The sequence below is a fragment of the Oncorhynchus mykiss genome, chromosome 2 (assembly GCF_057628025.1).
Source record: "Oncorhynchus mykiss isolate SJ-2025 chromosome 2, ASM5762802v1, whole genome shotgun sequence".
Classification (NCBI taxonomy): Eukaryota; Metazoa; Chordata; class Actinopteri; order Salmoniformes; family Salmonidae; genus Oncorhynchus; species Oncorhynchus mykiss.
The window spans coordinates 100,320,011-100,345,053 of NC_143023.1; the positions used below are offsets into that span (position 1 = coordinate 100,320,011).

The following is a 25,043-nucleotide window of genomic DNA, read 5'->3' on the forward strand; positions in this document are numbered from 1 at the left end:
GAAAACAGACCTACTGTACATAGTGAAAACAGACCTACTGTAAATATTGATAACAGACCTACTGTACATAGTTATAACATACCTACTGTACATAGTTATAACAGACCTACTGTACATAGTTATAACAGACCTACTGTATATAGTTATAACAGACCTACTGTATTGTTATAACAGACCTACTGTATTGTTATAACAGACCTACTGTATTGTTATAACAGACCTACTGTACATAGTTATAACAGACCTACTGTATATAGTTATAACATACCTAACAGACCTACTGTATATCGTTATAACATACCTAACAGACCTACTGTATATAGTTATAAAAGACCTAACAGACCTACTGCATATAGTTATAACAGACCTACTGTATATAGTTATAACAGACCTAACATACCTACTGTGTATAGTTATAACAGACCTACTGTATATAGTTATAACAGACCTACTGTACATAGTTATAACAGACCTACTGTACATAGTTATAACAGACCTACTGTACATAGTTATAACAGACCTAACATACCTACTGTGTATAGTTATAACAGACCTACTGTGTATAGTTATAACATACCTACTGTATATAGTTATAACAGACCTACTGTATATAGTTATAACAGACCTACTGTATATAGTTATAACAGACCTACTGTATATAGTTATAACAGACCTACTGTATATAGTTATAACAGACCTACTGCATATAGTTATAACAGACCTACTGCATATAGTTATAACAGACCTACTGTACATAGTTATAACAGACCTACTGTACATAGTTATAACAGACCTAACATACCTACTGTGTATAGTTATAACAGACCTACTGTGTATAGTTATAACATACCTACTGTATATAGTTATAACAGACCTACTGTATATAGTTATAACAGACCTACTGCATATAGTTATAACAGACCTAACATACCTACTGTGTATAGTTATAACAGACCTACTGCATATAGTTATAACATACCTACTGTATATAGTTATAACATACCTAACAGACCTACTGTATATCGTTATAACAGACCCACTGTATATAGTTATAACAGACCTACTGTACATAGTTATAACAGACCTACTGTACGTATTATCCGTATTTGAGAGATGTCTCAACCAGATAAGAGGTTATTGTTGAAGAGGTTTGAGAGATATCTCAACCAGATAAGAAGTTACTGTTGGAGAGGTTTGAGAGATATCTCAACCAGATAAGAGGTTACTGTTGGAGAGGTTTGAGAGATGTCTCAACCAGATAAGAGGTTACTGTTGGAGAGGTTTGAGAGATATCTCAACCAGATAAGAAGTTACTGTTGGAGAGGTTTGAGAGATATCTCAACCAGATAAGAGGTTATTGTTGGAGAGATTTGAGAGATATCTCAACCAGATAAGAGGTTACTGTTGAAGAGGTTTGAGAGATATCTCAACCAGATAAGAGGTTACTGTTGAAGAGGTTTGAGAGATATCTCAACCAGATAAGAGGTTACTGTTGGAGAGGTTTGAGAGATGTCTCAACCAGATAAGAGGTTATTGTTGAAGAGGTTTGAGAGATGTCTCAACCAGATTAGAGGTTACTGTTGAAGAGGTGTGAGAGATATCTCAACCAGATAAGAGGTTATTGTTGAAGAGGTTTGAGAGATGTCTCAACCAGATAAGAGGTTATTGTTGGAGAGGTTTGACAGATATCTCAACCAGATAAGAGGTTATTGTTGAAGAGGTTTGAGAGATGTCTCAACCAGATAAGAGGTTATTGTTGAGGTTACTGTTGAAGAGGTTTGACAGATATCTCAACCAGATAAGAGGTTATTGTTGAAGAGGTTTGAGAGATATCTCAACCAGATTAGAGGTTATTGTTGAAGAGGTTTGAGAGATGTCTCAACCAGATTAGAGGTTATTGTTGAAGAGGTTTGAGAGATATCTCAACCAGATAAGAGGTTATTGTTGAAGAGGTTTGAGAGATGTCTCAACCAGATTAGAGGTTATTGTTGAAGAGGTTTGAGAGATATCTCAACCAGATAAGAGGTTATTGTTGAGGTTACTGTTGAAGAGGTTTGAGAGATATCTCAACCAGATAAGAGGTTACTGTTGAAGAGGTTTGAGAGATATCTCAACCAGATAAGAGGTTACTGTTGAAGAGGTTTGAGAGATATCTCAACCAGATTAGAGGTTATTGTTGAAGAGGTTTGAGAGATGTCTCAACCAGATAAGAGGTTATTGTTGAAGAGGTTTGAGAGATATCTCAACCAGATAAGAGGTTATTGTTGAGGAGGTTTGAGAGATATCTCAACCAGATAAGAGGTTACTGTTGGAGAGGTTTGAGAGATATCTCAACCAGATAAGAGGTTACTGTTGAAGAGGTTTGAGAGATGTCTCAACCAGATTAGAGGTTACTGTTGGAGAGGTTTGAGAGATATCTCAACCAGATAAGAGGTTACTGTTGGAGAGGTTTGACAGATATCTCGCAGTGATACAGCGATTCACAGTGATATACAGAGATACACAGTGATACAGCGATTCACAGTGATATACAGAGATACACAGTGATACAGCGATTCACAGTGATATACAGAGATACACAGTGATACAGCGATTCACAGTGATATACAGAGATACACAGTGATACAGCGATTCACAGTGATATACAGAGATACACAGTGATACAGCGATTCACAGTGATATACAGAGATACACAGTGATACAGCGATTCACAGTGATATACAGAGATACACAGTGATACAGCGATTCACAGTGATATACAGAGATACACAGTGATACAGCGATTCACAGTGATATACAGAGATACACAGTGATACAGCGATTCACAGTGATATACAGAGATACGCAGTGATACGCAGTGATACACAGTGACACAGAGTAACAGCATAGCCATCAGAGGTAGGTCTCTTTGTTATGATCCGATTATTATACTCTTAGGGGGGGGAAGGGGTTTCCACGAGGGTTCTTCGGCTGTCCCCGTAGGAGAACCCTTTTTGGTTCCTGGTAGAACTCTTTTTGGTTCCACGTAGAACCCTCTGTGTAAAGGGTTCTACGTGGATCTCAATAGGGTTCTACCTGGAACCAAAAAGGGTTCTATATAGAACCAAAAAAATTGTTGTTCAAGGGTTCTCCTATAGGGACAGCCGAAGAACCTTTTAAGGTTCTAGATAGAACCTTTTTTTCTAAGAGTGTAAATTACATGTATGGTTTTATGTTATTTTTATATCACCTTTATTTAACTAGACAAGTCAGTTTAGAGCAAATTCTTATTTTACAATGACGGCCACACGCACACACGCACACACACACACACACACACACACACACACACACACACACACACACACACACACACACACACACACACACACACACACGTTCCTAAATGAGGAACTAAGATTAAACTATCACATTCAATTCCTTATTAGATACAATGACAATGAGAAAAACAACTGCAAGCCACCCCAGCACAAACAAGCCTAGGAATCAAGATGCATGGATTTGAATTGTATAGTTTTGCGTACGTGATGGTACAGAAAGACATCATTATTCTCATGATTGGTGGAGACAGAGTGTTTTTGTTGTTGTTGTGGACAGTTGCATCACATTGCTGGCCTCAGGCCTACGGGTATACAGGTTGTTTGTGGACTGCAAATTATAATCTCTATTAAAAAAAAAAAAACTCAATTTTGTATAAATCTGCTTTAAAACAAGAGGCTAGTATATATCACTAACATATATCTTATTACTGTCAATGTGTGAAGATTCTTGTGTTTTCCTGACATGTTGGAGTGTGCTTCACCACAGGAAGTCTGTTGGATCTGAAGAAACATCGTCTCTCTCTTGCACAACTGCTCAGAGAGCGTCTTCACATTAACTGTCATTCTTAGTCCCCCCCCCCAAAAAGCACACTATTCCCTTTTAGAGTGCACTACTTAGACCAGGACTCAGGAGGGCCCATAGGGCTCTGGTTAAAGTACTGCACTACATAGGGAATAGGGTTCTATAGGGCTCTGGTTAAAGTACTGCACTATATAGGGAATAGGGTTCTATAGGGCTCTGATCAACAGTAGTACGCTATATAGGGAATAGGGTTCTATAGGGCTCTGGTCTAAAGTAGTGCACTATATAGGGAATAGGGTTCTATAGGGCTCTGGTCTAAAGTAGTGTACTATATAGGGAATAGGGTGCCATTTTGGACGAATCGTCTGTCTCAGATATACAAACCTGAAGTTATGGAAAAATACAGGATGAGGTCTGTTAGAAAAAGAAAATGTTTCAGAGTTCTATAATTTATTTAAGAATAGAAGGGAAATCCAAGAAGTCACATGGGTACACACACACACACACACACACACACACGTGCCCAATCTCTCTCTCTCTCAAAGACACAAGGGTTGACCACACCAAAAATAGCATGTGATGATCTGTATCAGTTCTGTGTGTTGTTCAACAATGTGGGATTGGTTTCACAGCCTGCAGGTCTTTATCTGTCGGGGCACATATACTACAGATCCTCCTGCCACAGAGACACAGGAGCAGCAAAAGGCCACAGCAGCCAACCTCCCCGACCACAACACACACAGCTCATCTCCACCTGAGGCCCCACAGAGAAACAACCCTGGCTACCGGAAACCGTGGAAAGTAGGCGGTGATGTACAGAATTGTTTGGGTATTGGTCCTAACAGTATTCCGTTACAATGTACTGTAAAGTGTATCTCTTTCTTTCTTTAATTTGAGTATATGTACGGACCGTGAAAATCCTATATTAGTGTGTTAGGCTGATGCATAATGATTGAATGTTAGCTCTGTCTCCATCTCCTGGCATTTACTAGTAGACTCACTGTGGTCACTAAAGATCCCATGGCATTTATCATAAGAGTAGGGGTGTTAACCCTGGTGTCCTGGCTAAATTCCCAATAAGACCCTCATACCATCATGGCCACCTAATCATCATCCCCAGCTTCCAATTGGCTCACTCCCCCCCCCCCCCCCCCCCTCTCTCCCTTGTAACTATTCCCCAAGTCGTTGTTATAAATTACAATGTGTTCTCAGTCAATTTGCCTGGTAAAATAAGGGTTAAATACAAAACAATGTTTTAAAACTCACTAATGAATCCCTCTTGAGCAATATTGGATAGATCAACAGCCAGAGAGAATGGTACCAAAATACAGGCCTGTCAGGACGTTTTTTTTTACAAAAAAAGCTTAATGTTTTCTGGTATTTGGACGTGCTGTACCAATCAACGAGATCTGTTATCAATAATGGCCTAGGGTGATATCATATTAATGCTGCGGCAGAGAGCGACGAAATCCCCCAGCACGAACCGGTGATTGCTACCCGGGGAATAAATTATCCAGGCAGCAGGCGCTAGAGAGGACCCCCCCCCCCCCCCCTCCCCTTCCCCCAACTGTCGAACAGAAGGAATCTCTTCTATACACTACCGCGTCCGGTGGAACATCATGTCTGCTATGAGGACTTTGACGGTCGCGGGATTGTTTCTGGCGTTTTGCGCGTTGGGACTCATAGCAGTCGCAATATGTACTGACAATTGGTACGAGACGGATGCAAGGAGGCACAGGGAACGTTGTAAGAATTATTCCAACAAAAGGAACGACCCTGGATTCATCTATATCTCCAACCAGAACCTCCCACTCCGTATGCTACCGAAGGAGAATAACGTGGAGAGGAAGGGGTCGAGTGGAGGACTCCTCCTGCGGGCTAAGCGGCACTTCTTGCCCCCCGCCCCGGCCATGGAGTCCCTCTGCAGTCGGCAGTACAACTCCACCATCTCCGGGCTGTGGAGGAAATGTCATCGGGAGGGATTCGACCTGGAGACAGAGGATCTCATCTTTAAAGGTTTCATCATTTGATCACGTCACATGATAAACAATATGTTGTTTACAGCCTATATAATGTCAGTGGCGCTATAGTCTTTGGTGACAAGCCCTATTTATGCTCATTGATGTGTGGTGAAATCATCATCGGAATTTGGGCGCTATCCGAGGTGCTGAATGCTGATTTAGCGGTTAGCGGTCCGCCCACATTCAGGCCTATGCAGCAGCAACTAGGCTTTGCATCCACGGTTTGATTCACAATGTGACACTACTGTTTGATTTATTTGTGCCACCTCAACGTTGTTAGGGAGTTCACGGGGGGCGTACTGTACTAGACTAGGCCTACTCCTCTGTGTGATGCTTTCTGAGAGAAGCCTACAGGCAACAGAGCTGCAACGAAGACTCTAAGCCAATGAAGAAAAAACACAGTTATATAAACATTGACAATATGTGATGAATCTATGCTACTAGCCATTTTATTTTTTTCCTCTGGTAGACTACATATGCAATAATATTTTTTTTTGTCGTTTCAATATGGCCTCTCCGTGTGAAACTACGTTGTTTTTGTTCCTTCTCTGCAGGTTTAGTTCAGCGCTGCACACCAATAAAATACTACTACTATTCTTTAGCCCTCCCCAGAAAGCTGAGCATCAATATAATCAAGACTATTCGTCAGGATGAGTGGCACGCACTCCGTAAGTTTACCCACAATATCCCCTTTTTAATCTTCATCTCTGTCCAGGTGAAGAAGAATAAACTGTAACAACAATGGCATCTCATAATGATCCCGACTTAATAACCGACATTATGATTCAGTTAAAAATATCCTTCATAGAGGAATTATCATATTATAAGCCGTATTAGAATACATACACATTTTTATTTTATTCAACTAGGCAAGTCAGTTAAGAACCAATTTGTATTTACAATGAAGGGGCAGAACGACAGATTTATACCTTGTCAGCTCAGGGATACGATCTAGCAATCACTTTTGGTTACGTGATCCAACGCTCGGCTACCTGCCGCCCCAAAATCATAACGCCTCATACATGCTTTTAACAAGTTATGAAGCAGTATCCCTGCAGGTTTTTAGGTAAAAGAGTTATCAAGATTGTATATTTGCAGACGTTTTTGACGTTTTGATCGAATTTCTTCATCCAATTTTCTCGCTCCCTGTGTAGACCTGCAGAGAATGACAGCCAGTTTTATCGGCATGGCTGTGTCCATCATCCTGTTTGGCTGGGTGATCGGAGCTCTGGGCTGCTGTCAGCAGCATGACCTGATGCAGTACGTAGCGGGACTGCTCTTTCTCATGGGAGGTAAGTGGAGAACTGTTTTATAACACACGCACGCACACACACACACACGCACGCACACTCAGTACGCAGTACGTAACAGGACTGTTCTTCCTCATGGGAGGTAAGTGGAGAACTGTTTTATAACACACACACGCACACACACAGTACGCAGTACGTAACAGGACTGTTCTTCCTCCTGAGAGCTGAGTACTGAGAGTTGCTGTACAGTAGAACAGAGCAATACCACCAAGCACCACTTGGGGGCGTCAGTGTGTGTTTTTTTAATGGAGAGCGATGCATTGTGTGAGTCCTGCCATGGCACCATATTCCCTATCACAACAGCCCTATGGGGGTATTAGGGTGCCATTTGGGACGCAGGCATTGTCCTGCTCGGCAGAAATATGCTGAATTCTAATCTACCGCAAGTCTAGTCACTCCTGTAGAATCTGAGGATTGGATAGATAAACATATTATCTTGCCCTCTGATTGGCTTGGTAAGAATCCGCTCAGATCGGCAGGAGTGACTAGGTATTAGGGGACTAGGGAGTATGACCTAAGGTTCGATTTGGAATACAGATATAATTATAATTCCATCGATAAATGCATGAAACGGTTCATATATATTGTCCATGTATGTAGAAGATGGCTAGAATGGAAGAACGTGTCACACGGGTGAAATAATCCCCCCCACTCTCCCCTCCTATCTCTCTCTCTCTCCCCTCCTATCTCCCCCCCTCTCTCTCCCCTCCTATCTCGCTCTCTCTCCCCTCCTATCTCCCCTTCTCTCTCTCCCCTCCTATCTCCCACTCTCTCTCTCTCCCCTCCTATCTCTCTCTCTCCCCTCCTATCTCCCCCCTCTCTCCCCTCCTATCTCTCTCTCTCTCCCCTCCTATCTCCCACTCTCTCTCTCCCCTCCTATCTCTCTCTCTCCCCTCCTATCTCCCACTCTCTCTATCTCCACTCCTATCTCTCTCTCTCCCCTCCTATCTCTCTCTCTCCCCTCCTATCTCTCTCTCTCTCCCCCCTCTCTCTCTCCCCTCCTATCTCTCTCTCTCCCCTCCTATCTCTCTCTCTCCCCTCCTATCTCTCTCTCTCTCCTCCTATCTCTCTCTCTCTCCTCCTATCTCCCCCTCTCTCTCCCCTCCTATCTCTCTCTCTCTCCCCCTCCCTCTCCCCCTCTCTCTCTCCCCCTCTCCCCCTCTCTCTCTCCCTCTCTCTCCCCTCCTATCTCTCTCTCTCTCCTCCTATCTCCCCCTCTCTCATCTCTCTCTTTCTCCCCCTCTCTCATCTCTCTCTTTCTCCCCCTCCCTCTCCCGCTCTCTCCCCCTTCCATCTTCCCCCTCCTCTCTCTCTCTCCCCCTTCCATCTTCCCCCTCCCCTCTCTCTCTCTCTCTATCTCCCACCTTACATCTTCCCCCTCCTCTCTCTCTCTCTCTCTCTCTCCCCCTTCCATCTTCCCCCTCCTCTCTCTCTCTCTCTCTCTCTCTCTCTCTCTCTCCCCCTTCCATCTTCCCCCTCCTCTCTCTCTCTCTCTCTCTCTCTCTCTCTCTCTCTCTACCCCTTCCATCTTCCCCCTCCTCTCTCTCTCTCTCTCTCTCTCTCTCCCCCTTCCATCTTCCCCCTCCTCTCTCTCTCTCTCTCTCTGTCCCATCAGGAACGTGCTGTATCATCTCTCTGTGTACATGTGTAGCAGGGATTAACTTCCAACTGTCCCGTTATCCTCGCTACATGTATGGGATCCCAGAGGACATCAGTCACGGATACGGCTGGTCCATGTTCTGCGCATGGGGGGGCCTAGGTCTCACCCTATTGGCCGGCTTCCTGTGCACGCTGGCTCCTTCCCTCTACCCCCCCGTGCCTCACACTATGGTAGAGAGGCTGCAACGCAAGCCTCGACATGAGAACGGCTGTGTGTGACACCATAGAAATAGAATTACTATTTGACTTCAATGGGAATGTTCGTTCTAGTAATGGGAATGTCCGTTCTAGTAATGGGAATGTCCGTTCTAGTAATGGGAATGTCCGTTCTAGTAATGGGAATGTCCATTCTAGTAATGGGAATGTCCGTTCTAGTAATGGGAATGTCCGTTCTAGTAATGGGAATGTCCGTTCTAGTAATGGGAATGTCCATTCTAGCCCCATTCTAGTAATAGGAATGTCCATTCTAGTAATAGGAATGTCCGTTCTAGTAATAGGAATGACCATTCTAGTAATGGGAATGTGTGTTCTAGTAATGGGAATGTCCATTCTAGTAATGGGAATGTCCGTTCTAGTAATGGGAATGTCCATTCTAGCCCCATTCTAGTGATAGGAATGTCCATTCTAGTAATAGGAATGTCCATTCTAGTAATAGGAATGTCCGTTCTAGTAATGGGAATGACCATTCTAGTAATGGGAATGTGTGTTCTAGTAGTGGGAATGTCCATTCTAGTAATGGGAATATCCATTGTTGTAATGGGAATATTCATTCTAGTAATGGGAATGTCCGTTCTAGTAATGAGAATGTCCGTTCTAGTAATGGGAATGTCCATTCTAGTAATGGGAATGTCCGTTCTAGTAATGGGAATGTCCGTTCTAGTAATGGGAATGTCCGTTCTAGTAATGGGAATGACCGTTCTAGTAATGGGAATGTCCGTTCTAGTAATGGGAATGTCCGTTCTAGTAATGGGAATGTCCATTCTAGTAATGGGAATGTCCGTTCTAGTAATGGGAATGTCCGTTCTAGTAATGGGAATGTCCGTTCTAGTAATGGGAATGTCCGTTCTAGTAATGGGAATGTCTGTTCTAGTAATGGGAATACCCATTCTAGTAATGGGAATCCCATTGTTGTAATGGGAATATCCGCTGTAGTAATGGGAATGCCCGTTCTAGTAATGGGAATGCCCGTTCTAGTAATGGGAATGCCCGTTCTAGTAATGGGAATGTCCATTCTAGTAATGGGAATGTGAATGTCCATTCAAGCAATGGGAATGTCCGTTCTAGTAATGGTAATGTCCGTTCTAGTAATGGGAATGTCCGTTCTAGTAACGGGAATGTCCGTTCTAGTAATGGGAATGACCGTTCTAGTAATGTGAATGTCCGTTCTAGTAATGGTAATGTCCGTTCTAGTAATGGTAATGTCCGTTCTAGTAATGGGAATGTCCGTTCTAGTAACGGGAATGTCCGTTCTAGTAATGGGAATGCCCGTTCTAGTAATGGGAATGACCGTTCTAGTAATGTGAATGTCCGTTCTAGTAATGGTAATGTCCGTTCTAGTAATGGTAATGTCCGTTCTAGTAATGGTAATGTCCGTTCTAGTAATGGGAATGTCCGTTCTAGTAACGGGAATGTCCGTTCTAGTAACGGGAATGTCCGTTCTAGTAATTGGAATGTGTGTTCTAGTAATGGGAATGTCCGTTCTAGTAATGGGAATGTCCGTTCTAGTAATTGGAATGTGTGTTCTAGTAATGGGAATGTCCGTTCTAGTAATGGGAATGTCCGTTCTAGTAATGGGAATGTCCATTTGAGAATGTCTGTTCTAGTAATTCTATTTCTATGTGTGGCACTCTGCCAAACCTTCAACTCCCAGTGACAGGAGTGTGTGACCGTGTCAGTATCTGCCAGACTTTCCAGTGACAGGACACTCATCCATCCCTCTTGTCTCTTCTCCATCCTTTGACAGTCAGTCATCCCTTCCTCTGAAAAAAGAAGTTGTTGATATGTGCCGGTCTGACTGGACTGGGGACGTTACCCAGGGACTAAGAAGTAAGATCTGTCAGACACACAGCATTGATTGCACAAAGAAAAGAAACAGCCAAAAATATTCTGTCTCTCAAGCTTGAAGGGGAATTTGTCAGGGTTGGATGATGACAGTTTACTGAAGAGGAATTCAAAATCTTCTTCTGGTGCTTTCTTTTCTTCTGTCCTCCTTCTGTCCTCCTCTTCTTCCTCCTCCCTAACCAAAACTGTCAACAGCTACAGAATTATATTTCTGTCCCATAATGAATTGTTCGGTGGAGAAGTTACTCTAGTAAATATCTTCCTGTACCTTTGACCTTTGATGCTGGTTCTACAAAATTGAAGAAGACAGAAGAACAATGATAGCACCAACTTTAAGAGTTGAATTTCCACTGCGATGTTCACTTAAGGGCTCTATTCTGTCCGGATCTCTGAAGCATTACAGATCTCTGAAGAGTTACAGATCTCTGGAGAGTTATAGGTCTCTGAAGCATTACAGATCGCTGGAGCGAAGTGTTACAGATCGCTGGAGCGTTACAGATCGCTGAAGCGTTACAGATCTCTGAAGAGTTACAGATCTCTGAAGAGTTACAGATCTCTGAAGAGTTACAGATCTCTGAAGCGTTACAGATCTCTGAAGAGTTACAGATCTCTGAAGAGTTACAGATCTCTGAAGAGTTACAGGTCTCTGAAGAGTTACAGGTCTCTGAAGAGTTACAGGCCTCTGAAGAGTTACAGGTCTCTGAAGAGTTACAGGTCTCTGAAGAGTTACAGGTCTCTGAAGAGTTACAGATCTCTGAAGTGTCACAGGTCTCTGAAGCATTACAGATCTCTGAAGAGTTATAGGTCTCTGAAGCATTACAGATCGCTGGAGCGAAATGTTACAGATCGCTGGAGCGTTACAGGTCTCTGAAGCGTTACAGATCTCTGAAGAGTTACAGATCTCTGAAGCGTTACAGATCTCTGAAGAGTTACAGATTGCTGAAGCATTACAGATCTCTGAAGCGTTACAGATCTCAGATCTCTGGTTCCATTTCATTACAGATCGCTGAAGCGTTACAGATTGCTGAAGCATTACAGATTGCTGAAGCGTTACAGATCTCTGAAGCGTTACAGATCGCTGAAGCGTTACAGATCTCTGAAGAGTTACAGATCTCTGAAGCGTTACAGATCGCTGAAGCGTTACAGATCTCTGAAGCGTTACAGATCTCTGAAGAGTTACAGATCTCTGAAGCGTTACAGATCTCTGAAGAGTTACAGATCTCTGAAGAGTTACAGATCTCTGAAGCGTTACAGATCTCTGAAGCATTACAGATCGCTGAAGCGTTACAGATCTCTGAAGAGTTACAGATCTCTGAAGCGTTACAGATCTCTGAAGCGTTACAGATCTCTGAAGCGTTACAGATCGCTGAAGAGTTACAGATCTCTGAAGAGTTACAGATCTCTGAAGCGTTACAGATCTCTGAAGCGTTACAGATCTCTGAAGCGTTACAGATCTCTGAAGAGTTACAGATCTCTGGAGCGTTACAGATCTCTGAAGCGTTACAGATCTCTGAAGCGTTACAGATCTCTGAAGCGTTACAGATCTCTGAAGCGTTACAGATCTCTGAAGCGTTACAGATCTCTGAAGAGTTACAGATCTCTGAAGAGTTACAGATCTCTGAAGCGTTACAGATCTCTGAAGCGTTACAGATCTCTGAAGCGTTACAGATCGCTGAAGCGTTACAGATTGCGCAATGTAAATGTAAGATTGAGCCGACCTAATGCAGCGTTTACCGTGAATGCAGTATCCACTAACGCAGAAACATTGCCTTTAAATTTCAACCACGATGTAACGCTGAACCTCCGCTGTACGTATTGAATAGAGGGCCCTTAGTCTCCCACTGACGTCAATGCACGGCCAAGTGAAAATTCAACATGTTCCCCTAGATAAGACTGAATAAAGTTGAAAATTAAAATAATATGGATGTGTATTCTCACATTTTTGAAGAGCAATCATGTGGTATTCCTTTATGTTCCCACTGAAACCAAAATAATACGTCAATTACATTTTGAAAATGTATGCAGGTTTGCATTTGTATGTATTCAAAGAAAACATGAGTATTAATTAAGATACAGGACTGTATTTGATGGGAAATGTTTTGATGTTTTTTTCTGTTTACTGATCATGATAGCCCGTCCAATCAAGATATTTTTGAAAAATAAAATGATGATACAAACTGTTGCTCTTGTGGTGGTTAAATTTATACTACCATTATACAATAAAAGACATAGGGTTCCATTCAATACCATACAGGGTTCCATTCCATATAGGGTTCCATTCCATATAGGGTTCCATTCAATACAGGGTTCCATTCCATATAGGGTTCCATTCCATATAGGGTTCCATTCAATACCATACAGGGTTCCATTCCATATAGGGTTCCATTCAATACCATACAGGGTTCCATTCCATATAGGGTTCCATTCCATATAGGGTTCCATTCAATACCATACAGGGTTCCATTCCAAATAGGGTTCCATTCCATATAGGGTTCCATTCAATACCATACAGGGTTCCATTCCATACAGGGTTCCATTCCATACAGGGTTCCATTCCATATAGGGTTCCATTCCATATAGGTTTCCATTCAATACCATACAGGGTTCCATTCCATATAGGGTTCCATTCAATACCATACAGGGTTCCATTCCATATAGGGTTCCATTCCATATAGGGTTCCATTCAATACCATACAGGGTTCCATTCCATATAGGGTTCCATTCCATATAGGGTTCCATTCAATACAATACAGGGTTCCATTCCATATAGGGTTCTATTCCATATAGGGTTCCATTCAATACCATACAGGGTTCCATTCCATATAGGGTTCCATTCAATACCATACAGGGTTCCATTCCATATAGGGTTCCATTCAATAACATACAGGGTTCCATTCCATATAGGGTTCCTTTCAATACCATATAGGGTTCCATTCCATATAGGCTTCCATTCCATATAGGGTTCCATTCAATACCATACAGGGTTCCATTCCATATAGGGTTCCATTCCATATAGGGTTCCATTCAATACCATACAGGGTTCCAATCCATATAGGGTTCCATTCAATACCATACAGGGTTCCATTCCATATAGGGTTCCATTCAATACCATACAGGGTTCCATTCCATATAGGGTTCCATTCAATACCACACAGGGTTCCATTCCATATAGGGTTCCATTCCATATAGGGTTCCATTCAATACCATACAGGGTTCCATTCCATGTAGGGTTCCATTCAATACCATACAGGGTTCCATTCCATATAGGGTTCCATTCCATTTGGGTTCCATTCAATACCATACAGGGTTCCAATCCATATAGGGTTCCATTCAATACCATACAGGGTTCCATTCCATATAGGGTTCCATTCAATACCATACAGGGTTCCATTCCATATAGGGTTCCATTCAATACCACACAGGGTTCCATTCCATATAGGGTTCCATTCCATATAGGGTTCCATTCAATACCATACAGCGTTCCATTCCATATAGGGTTCCATTCAATACGATGCAGGGTTCCATTCCATACAGGGTTCCATTCAATACCATACAGGGTTCCATTCCATATAGGGTTCCATTCAATACCATACAGGGTTCCATTCCATATAGGGTTCCATTCCATATAGGGTTCCATTCAATACCATACAGGGTTCCATTCCAAATAGGGTTCCATTCCATATAGGGTTCCATTCAATACCATACAGGGTTCCATTCCATACAGGGTTCCATTCCATACAGGGTTCCATTCCATATAGGGTTCCATTCCATATAGGTTTCCATTCAATACCATACAGGGTTCCATTCCATATAGGGTTCCATTCAATACCATACAGGGTTCCATTCCATATAGGGTTCCATTCCATATAGGGTTCCATTCAATACCATACAGGGTTCCATTCCATATAGGGTTCCATTCCATATAGGGTTCCATTCAATACAATACAGGGTTCCATTCCATATAGGGTTCTATTCCATATAGGGTTCCATTCAATACCATACAGGGTTCCATTCCATATAGGGTTCCATTCAATACCATACAGGGTTCCATTCCATATAGGGTTCCATTCAATAACATACAGGGTTCCATTCCATATAGGGTTCCTTTCAATACCATATAGGGTTCCATTCCATATAGGCTTCCATTCCATATAGGGTTCCATTCAATACCATACAGGGTTCCATTCCATATAGGGTTCCATTCCATATAGGGTTCCATTCAATACCATACAGGGTTCCAATCCATATAGGGTTCCATTCAATACCATACAGGGTTCCATTCCATATAGGGTTCCATTCAATACCATACAGGGTTCCATTCCATATAGGGTTCCATTCAATACCACACAGGGTTCCATTCCATATAGGGTTCCATTCCATATAGGGTTCCATTCAATACCATACAGGGTTCCATTCCATGTAGGGTTCCATTCAATACCATACAGGGTTCCATTCCATATAGGGTTCCATTCCATTTGGGTTCCATTCAATACCATACAGGGTTCCAATCCATATAGGGTTCCATTCAATACCATACAGGGTTCCATTCCATATAGGGTTCCATTCAATACCATACAGGGTTCCATTCCATATAGGGTTCCATTCAATACCACACAGGGTTCCATTCCATATAGGGTTCCATTCCATATAGGGTTCCATTCAATACCATACAGCGTTCCATTCCATATAGGGTTCCATTCAATACGATGCAGGGTTCCATTCCATACAGGGTTCCATTCAATACAGGCTTCCATTCCATTTAGGGTTCCATTCAATACCATACAGGTTCCATTCCATATAGGGTTCCATTCAACACCATACAGGGTTCCATTCCATATAGGGGTCCATTCCATATAGGGTTCCATTCAATACCATACAGGGTTCCATTCCATATAGGGTTCCATTCCATATAGGGTTCCATTCAATACCATACAGGGTTCCATTCCATATAGGGTTCCATTCAATATAGGGTTCCATTCCATATAGGGTTCCATTCAATACGATGCAGGGTTCCATTCCATACAGGGTTCCATTCCATATAGGGTCCATTCCATATAGGGTTCCATTCAATACCATACAGGGTTCCATTCAATACCATACAGGGTTCCATTCCATATAGGGTTCCATTCCATATAGGGTTCCATTCCATATAGGGTTCCATTCAATACCATACAGGGTTCCATTCCATATAGGGTTCCATTCCATATAGGGTTCCATTCAATACCATATAGGGTTCCATTCCATATAGACTTCCATTCCATATAGGGTTCCATTCAATACCATATAGAATTCCATTCCATATAGAGTTCCATTCCATACAGGGTTCCATTCCATATAGGGTTCCATTCAATACCATACAGGGTTCCATTCCATATAGGGTTCCATTCCATATAGGGTTCCATTCAATATCATACAGGCTTCCATTCCATATAGGGTTCCATTCAATATAGGGTTCCATTCCATATAGGGTTCCATTCAATACGATGCAGGGTTCCATTCCATACAGGGTTCCATTCAATACAGGGTTCCATTCCATATAGGGTTCCATTCCATACAGGGTACCATTCCATAAGGGGTCCATTCCATATAGGGTTCCATTCAATACAATACAGGGTTCCATTCCATATAGGGTTCCATTCAATACCATACAGGGTTCCATTCCATATTGGGTTCCATTCCATATAGGGGTCCATTCCATATAGGGTTCCATTCAATACCATACAGGGTTCCATTCCATATAGGGTTCCATTCAATATAGGGTTCCATTCAATACCATACAGGGTTCCATTCCATGTAGGGTTCCATTCAATACCATACAGGGTTCCATTCCATATAGAATTCCATTCAATACCATACAAGGTTCCATTCCATATAGGGTTCCATTCCATATAGGGTTCCATTCCATATAGGGTTCCATTCAATACCATACAGGGTTCCATTCAATACCATACAGGGTTCCATTCCATATAGGGTTCAATTCCATATAGGGTTCCATTCCATATAGGGTTCCATTCAATACCATACAGGGTTCCATTCCATATAGGGTTCCATTCAATACCATACAGGGTTCCATTCCATATAGGGTTCCATTCAATACCATACAGGGTTCCATTCCATATAGGGTTCCATTCAATACCATACAGGGTTCCATTCCATATAGGGTTCCATTCCATATAGGGTCCCATTCAATACCATACAGGGTTCCATTCCATATAGGGTTACATTCAATACCATATAGGGTTCCATTCCATATAGGGTTCCATTCAATACCATACAGGGTTCCATTCCATATAGGGTTCCATTCCATATAGGGTTCCATTCCATATAGGGTTCCATTCAATACCATACAGGGTTCCATTCCATATAGGGTTCCATTCCATATAGGGTTACATTCAATACCATACAGGGTTCCATTCCATATAGGGTTCCATTCCATATAGGGTTACATTCAATACCATACAGCGTTCCATTCCATATAGGGTTCCATTCAATACGATGCAGGGTTCCATTCCATACAGGGTTCCATTCAATACAGGGTTCCATTCCATAAGGGGTCCATTCCATATAGGGTTCCATTCAATACCATACAGGTTCCATTCCATATGGTATTCCATTCAATACCATACAGGGTTCCATTCCATATAGGGTTCCATTCCATATAGGGGTCCATTCCATATAGGGTTCCATTCAATACCATACAGGGTTCCATTCCATATTCGGTTCCATTCCATATAGTGTTCCATTCAATACCATACAGGGTTCCATTCCATATAGGGTTCCATTCAATATAGGGTTCCATTCCATATAGGGTTCCATTCAATACGATGCAGGGTTCCATTCCATACAGGGTTCCATTCAATACAGGGTTCCATTCCATATAGGGTTCCATTCCATACAGGGTTCCATTCCATAAGGGGTCCATTCCATGTAGGGTTCCATTCAATACCATACAGGGTTCCATTCAATACCATACAGGGTTCCATTCCATATAGGGTTCCATTCCATATAGGGTTCCATTCCATATAGGGTTCCATTCAATACCATACAGGGTTCCATTCCATATAGGGTTCCATTCCATATAGGGTTCCATTCCATACAGGGTTCCATTCCATAAGGGGTCCATTCCATGTAGGGTTCCATTCAATACCATACAGGGTTCCATTCAATACCATACAGGGTTCCATTCCATATAGGGTTCCATTCCATATAGGGTTCCATTCCATATAGGGTTCCATTCAATACCATACAGGGTTCCATTCCATATAGGGTTCCATTCCATATAGGGTTCCATTCAATACCATATAGGGTTCAAATCAAATCAAATCCAATTTATTTATATAGCCCTTCGTAAAACAGCTGATATCTCAAAGTGCTGTACAGAAACCCAGCCTAAAACCCCAAACAGCAAGCAATGCAGGTGTAGAAGCACGATGGCTAGGAAAAACTCCATAGAAAGGCCAAAACCTAGGAAGAAACCTAGAGAGGAACCAGGCTATGTGGGGTGGCCAGTCCTCTTCTGGCTGTGCCGGGTGGAGATTATAACAAAACATGGTCAAGATGTTCAAATGTTCATAAATGACCAACATGGTCGAATAATAATAAGGCAGAATAGTTGAAACTGGAGCAGCAGCACAGTCAGGTGGACTGGGGACAGCAAGGAGTCATCATGTCAGGTATTCCTGGGGCATGGTCCTAGGGCTCAGGTCCTCCGAGAGAGAGAAAGAAAGAGAGAATTAGAGAGAGCATATGTGGGATGGCCAGTCCTCTTTTGGCTGTGCCGGGTGGAGATTATAACAGAACATGGCCAAGATGTTCAAATGTTCATAAATGACCAGCATGGTCAAATAATAATAAGGCAGAACAGTTGAAACTGGAGCAGCAGCACAGCCAGGTGGACTGGGGACAGCAAGGAGTCATCATGTCAGGTAGTCCTGGGGCATGGTCCTAGGGCTCAGGTCCTCCGAGAGAGAGAAAGAGAGAAGGAGAGAATTAGAGAACGCACACTTAGATTCACACAGGACACCAAATAGGACAGGAGAAGTACTCCAGATATAACAAACTGACCCTAGCCCCCCGACACATAAACTACTGCAGCATAAATACTGGAGGCTGAGACAGGAGGGGTCAGGAGACACTGTGGCCCACTCCGAGGACACCCCCGGACAGGGCCAAGCAGGAAGGATATAACCCCACCCACTTTGCCAAAGCACAGCCCCCACACCACTAGAGGGATATCTTCAACCACCAACTTATCATCCTGAGACAAGGCTGAGTATAGCCCACAAAGACCTCCGCCACGGCACAACCCAAGGGGGGGGGGGGGGGGGGGCGCCAACCCAGACAGGATGACCACATCAGTGACTCAACCCACTCAGGTGACGCACCCCCTCCAGGGACGGCATGAGAGAGCCCCAGTAAAGCCAGTGACTCAGCCCCTGTAATAGGGTTAGAGGCAGAGAATCCCAGTGGAAAGAGGGGAACCGGCCAGGCAGAGACAGCAAGGGCGGTTCGTTGCTCCAGAGCCTTTCCGTTCACCCTCCCACTCCTGGGCCAGACTACACTCAATCATATGACCCACTGAAGAGATGAGTCTTCAGTAGAGACTTAAAGGTTGAGACTGAGTTTGCGTCTCTGACATGGGTAGGCAGACCGTTCCATAAAAATGGAGCTCTATAGGAGAAAGCCCTGCCTCCAGCTGTTTGCTTAAAAATTCTAGGGACAATTAGGAGGCCTGCGTCTTGTGACCGTAGCGTACGTGTAGGTATGTACGGCAGGATCAAATCAGAGAGATAAGTAGGAGCAAGCCCATGTAATGCTTTGTAGGTTAGCAGTAAAACCTTGAAATCAGCCCTTGCTTTGACAGGAAGCCAGTGTAGAGAGGCTAGCACTGGAGTAATATGATCAAATTTTTTGGTTCTAGTCAGGATTCTAGCAGCCGTATTTAGCACTAACTGAAGTTTATTTAGTGCTTTATCCGGGTAGCCGGAAAGTAGAGCATTGCAGTAGTCTAACCTAGAAGTGACAAAAGCATGGATTAATTTTTCTGCATCATTTTTGGACAGAAAGTTTCTGATTTTTGCAATGTTACATAGATGGAAAAAAGCTGTCCTTGAAATGGTCTTGATATGTTCTTCAAAAGAGAGATCAGGGTCCAGAGTAACGCCGAGGTCCTTCACAGTTTTATTTGAGACGACTGTACAACCATTAAGATTAATTGTCAGATTCAACAGAAGATCTCTTTGTTTCTTGGGACCTAGAACAAGCATCTCTGTTTTGTCCGAGTTTAAAAGTAGAAAGTTTGCAGCCATCCACTTCCTTATGTCTGAAACACATTCTTCTAGCAAGGGCAATTTTGGGGCTTCACCATGTTTAATTGAGATGTACAGCTGTGTGTCATCCGCATAGCAGTGAAAGTTAACATTATGTTTTCGAATAACATCCCCAAGAGGTAAAATATATAGTGAAAACAATAGTGGTCCTAAAACGGAACCTTGAGGAACACCGAAATTTACAGTTGATTTGTCAGAGGACAAACCATTCACAGAGACAAACTGATATCTTTCCGACAGATAAGATCTAAACCAGGCCAGAACTTGTCCGTGTAGACCAATTTGGGTTTCCAATCTCTCCAAAAGAATGTGGTGATCGATGGTATCAAAAGCAGCACTAAGGTCTAGGAGCACGAGGACAGATGCAGAGCCTCGGTCCGATGCCATTAAAATGTCATTTACCACCTTCACAAGTGCCGTCTCAGTGCTATGATGTGGTCTAAAACCAGACTGAAGCATTTCGTATACATTGTTTGTCTTCAGGAAGGCAGTGAGTTGTTGCGCAACAGCCTTTTCTAAAATTTGTCCATATAGGGTTCCATTCAATATCATACAGGCTTCCATTCCATATAGGGTTCCATTCAATATAGGGTTCCATTCCATATAGGGTTCCAGTCAATACGATGCAGGGTTCCAATCCATACAGGGTTCCATTCAATACAGGGTTCCATTCCATATAGGGTTCCATTCCATACAGGGTTCCATTCCATAAGGGGTCCATTCCATATAGGGTTCCATTCAATACCATACAGGGTTCCATTCCATATAGGGTTCCATTCCATATAGGGTTCCATTCAATACCATACAGGGTTCCATTCCATATAGGGTTCCATTCAATACCAAACAGGGTTCCATTCCATGTAGGGTTCCATTCAATACCATACAAGGTTCCATTCCATATAGGGTTCCATTCCATATAGGGTTCCATTCAATACCATACAGGGTTCCATTCCATATAGGGTTCCATTCCATATAGGGTTCCATTCAATACCATATAGGGTTCCATTCCATATAGGGTTACATTCAATACCATATAGGGTTCCATTCCATATAGGGTTCCATTCAATACCATACAGGGTTCCATTCCATATAGGGTTCCATTCCATATAGGGTTCCATTCCATATAGGGTTCCATTCAATACCATACAGAGTTCCATTCCATATAGGGTTCCATTCCATATAGGGTTCCATTCCATATAGGGTCCCATTACATATAGGGTTCCATTCCATTCCATACAAGGTTCAATTCCATATAGGACTCCATTCATATAGGGTTCCATTCCATTCCATACAAGGTTCCATTCCATATAGGGTTCCATTCCATATAGGGTTTCAGTCCATTCCATACAAGGTTCCATTCCATATAGGGTTCCATTCCATTCCATACAAGGTTCCATTCCATATAGGATTCCATTCCATTCAGGGTTCCATTCCATATAGGGTTCCATTCCATACAGGGTTCCATTCCATATAGGGTTCCATTCCATACAGGGTTCCATTCCATATAGGGTTCCATTCCATATAGTGTTCCATTCCATATAGGGTTCCATTCCATATAGGGTTCCATTCCATTCCATATAGGGTTCCATTCTAACTCTGTGAAAGGATAGAGTGATACCGGCTGAGGCCACATCAGAGTTAATGCTTACACAATCACATGGACAGAGGAGACAAGTCCTCTAGAACCTTTCTGTTGTTAACAACAGCATGTTTAGATCAGCGGTGGTTTGCATTGTGGCTCCCAATAAAATACAGGAGATTGGTGGCTGGCAGGCTGGCTTGCAGGCTGGCTATATAATGTGGCCACTTCTAAAGTCCGCCAGTGATGCATGGCCCTGTAACTTTGAAGCTCTTTTATGAGACTCCGTAGCCATGCCACCAGTGTATTACTGTTGCAATTATGCACTTTTGTATTCTGATTTATATACAATACACAAACAATAGTATACTATTTCCCTATAATGATTCCCATTGACAATAGACACGAAAGGAAAGTTCTGCTTAGCTCAGGGTAATAGGGTAATCACTGTCCCATAATGCTCCCATTAAATCAGTCAGACATCTAATATAAACACAGTTGGTCCTCTCATTTATTTTCTCTCTCTATCCCCCTCTCTCTATACCCCTCTACCCCCCTTCTCTCTCTCTCTCTCTCCCCTTCTAACCTCTCTCTCTCTCTCTCACTCTCTCTCTCGCTCTCTCTATCCCCCTCTCTCTCTCTATCCCCCTCTACCCCCTCTCTCTCATTCTATCCCCCTCTAACCTCTCTCTCTCTCTCGTCTCTCTCTCTCGATCCCCCTTTCTCTTTCTCTACCCCCCTCTATCCCTCTCTCTCTATCCACTTCTACCCCCTGCCTCTCTCTCTCTACCCCCCTTAGCCCCCCTTTCTATCTCTATCTCTATCCCCCTCTACCCCTCTCTCTCTGTCCCCCTCTACCCCCTCTCTCTCTCTATCCCCTACCCCTCTCTCTCTCTCTGTCCCCCTCTACCCCCTCTCTCTCTCTATCCCCCTCTACCCTCTCTCTCTGTCCCCCTCTACCCCCTCTCTCTCTCTGTCCCCCCTCTGCTAAATACTTTCACTCAGCAAACCATTCAACCTTTCCCAAATGATTGCTTTACAATTCAGACATTCATGATCGAAATGACTAGACCGTAAACGGGAGTGGTGTAAAGTAACATGAAATAAAAAATAATACATTTATATTTTAGTCATTTAGCAGACGCTCTTATCCAGAGCGACTTAGTTTTTTGGTATCTGTACTTTACTACTTATATTTTTTACAACTTTTACTTTACTGCATTCCTCAAGAAAATACATTGACTTTTTACTCCGTAGATTTCCCTGACACCCAAAAGTACTCGTTACATTTTGAAATGAAATCATCCGTAGTGCCTCTGATCTGGTGGACTTAGTGTTGGAGCCCCTGGCTATCCCTAAATTAATTAAATTACTTTTACTCAAGTATGACAATTAGGTATTTTAAAATACACCACTGGTGAATGATAACATGCCAAATACAACAAACTCAGTCTGACTGGGCCTGTTTGAATCACGAGTAGGAAAGTACACCACTGGTAAATTGATAATGTCGCACCCTGATCTGTTTCACCTGTCCTCGTTGTTGTCTCCACCCCCTCCAGGTGTCACTTGTTTTCCCCAATGTATTTATCCCTGTGTTTCCTGTCTCTCTGTACCAGTGTAAGTAAATGTTACTTACCCTACATTATTCATCTCATATGCATACGTATATACTGTACTCTATATCATCGACGGTATCCTTATGTAATACATGTACCACTAGCCACTTTATACTATACTATGCCACTTTGTTTACATACTCATCTCATTTGTACATACTGTACCCGATACCATCTACTGTATCTTGCCTATGCTGCTCTGTACCATCACTCATTCATATATCCTTATGTACATATTCTTTATCCCCTTACACTGTGTACAAGACAGTAGTTTGGAATTGTTAGTTAGATTACTTGTTATTACTGCATTGTCAGAACTAGAAGCACAAGCATTTCGCTACACTCGCATTAACATCTGCTAACCATGTGTATGTGACAAATAAAATTTGATTTGATTTGATTTGTATTTATCCCTGTGTTTCCTGTCTCTCTGTACCAGTGTATTTATCCCTGTGTTTCCTGTCTCTCTGTACCAGTGTATTTATCCCTGTTTCCTGTCTCTCTGTACCAGTGTATTTATCCCTGTGTTTCCTGTCTCTCTGTACCAGTGTATTTATCCCTGTGGTTCCTGTCTCTCTGTACCAGTGTATTTATCCCTGTGTTTCCTGTCTCTCTGGGCCAGTGTATTTATCCCTGTGTTTCCTGTCTCTCTGTACCAGTGTATTTATCCCTGTGTTTCCTGTCTCTCTGTACCAGTGTATTTATCCCTGTGTTTCCTGTCTCTCTGTACCAGTGTATTTATCCCTGTGTTTCCGGTCGCTCTGTACCAGTGTATTTATCCCTGTGTTTCCTGTCTCTCTGTACCAGTGTATTTATCCCTGTGTTTCCTGTCTCTCTGTACCAGTGTATTTATCCCTGTATTTCCTGTCGCTCTGTACCAGTGTATTTATCCCTGTGTTTCCTGTCTCTCTGTACCAGTGTATGTATCCCTGTGTTTCCTGTCTCTCTGTACCAGTGTATTTATCCCTGTGTTTCCTGTCGCTCTGTGCCAGTGTATTTATCCCTGTGTTTCCTGTCTCTCTGGGCCAGTGTATTTATCCCTGTGTTTCCTGTCTCTCTGTACCAGTGTATTTATCCCTGTGGTTCCTGTCTCTCTGTACCAGTGTATTTATCCCTGTGTTTCCTGTCTCTCTGGGCCAGTGTATTTATCCCTGTGTTTCCTGTCTCTCTGTACCAGTGTATTTATCCCTGTGTTTCCGGTCGCTCTGTACCAGTGTATTTATCCCTGTGTTTCCTGTCTCTCTGTACCAGTGTATTTATCCCTGTGTTTCCTGTCTCTCTGTACCAGTGTATTTATCCCTGTATTTCCTGTCGCTCTGTACCAGTGTATTTATCCCTGTGTTTCCTGTCTCTCTGTACCAGTGTATGTATCCCTGTGTTTCCTGTCTCTCTGTACCAGTGTATTTATCCCTGTGTTTCCTGTCGCTCTGTGCCAGTGTATTTATCCCTGTGTTTCCTGTCTCTCTGGGCCAGTGTATTTATCCCTGTGTTTCCTGTCTCTCTGTACCAGTGTATTTATCCCTGTGGTTCCTGTCTCTCTGTACCAGTGTATTTATCCCTGTGTTTCCTGTCTCTCTGGGCCAGTGTATTTATCCCTGTGTTTCCTGTCTCTCTGTACCAGT

General features: G+C 42.7%; 1 protein-coding gene across 2 annotated transcripts; it reads left to right on the forward strand.

Annotated features, from left to right (window-relative positions):
- Nucleotides 1-4,373: 4,373 nt before the first annotated feature.
- On the forward strand, nt 4,374-13,071 carry LOC110500984 (transmembrane protein 178B). Of its 2 annotated transcripts, none has more exons than XM_036960904.2 (4): nt 4,374-5,859; nt 6,419-6,532; nt 7,019-7,156; nt 8,790-13,071. In XM_036960904.2, the coding sequence occupies exons 1-4, from the start codon at nt 5,463-5,465 to the stop codon at nt 9,050-9,052; spliced, it is 912 nt and encodes a 303-aa protein (XP_036816799.1). In that variant the 5' UTR covers nt 4,374-5,462; the 3' UTR covers nt 9,053-13,071. The 2 variants fall into 2 exon arrangements, with proteins under 2 accessions (XP_036816799.1, XP_036816803.2); XM_036960908.2 differs by having other exon boundaries at nt 4,393-4,651.
- The last annotated feature ends 11,972 nt before the right edge of the window (nt 13,072-25,043 follow it).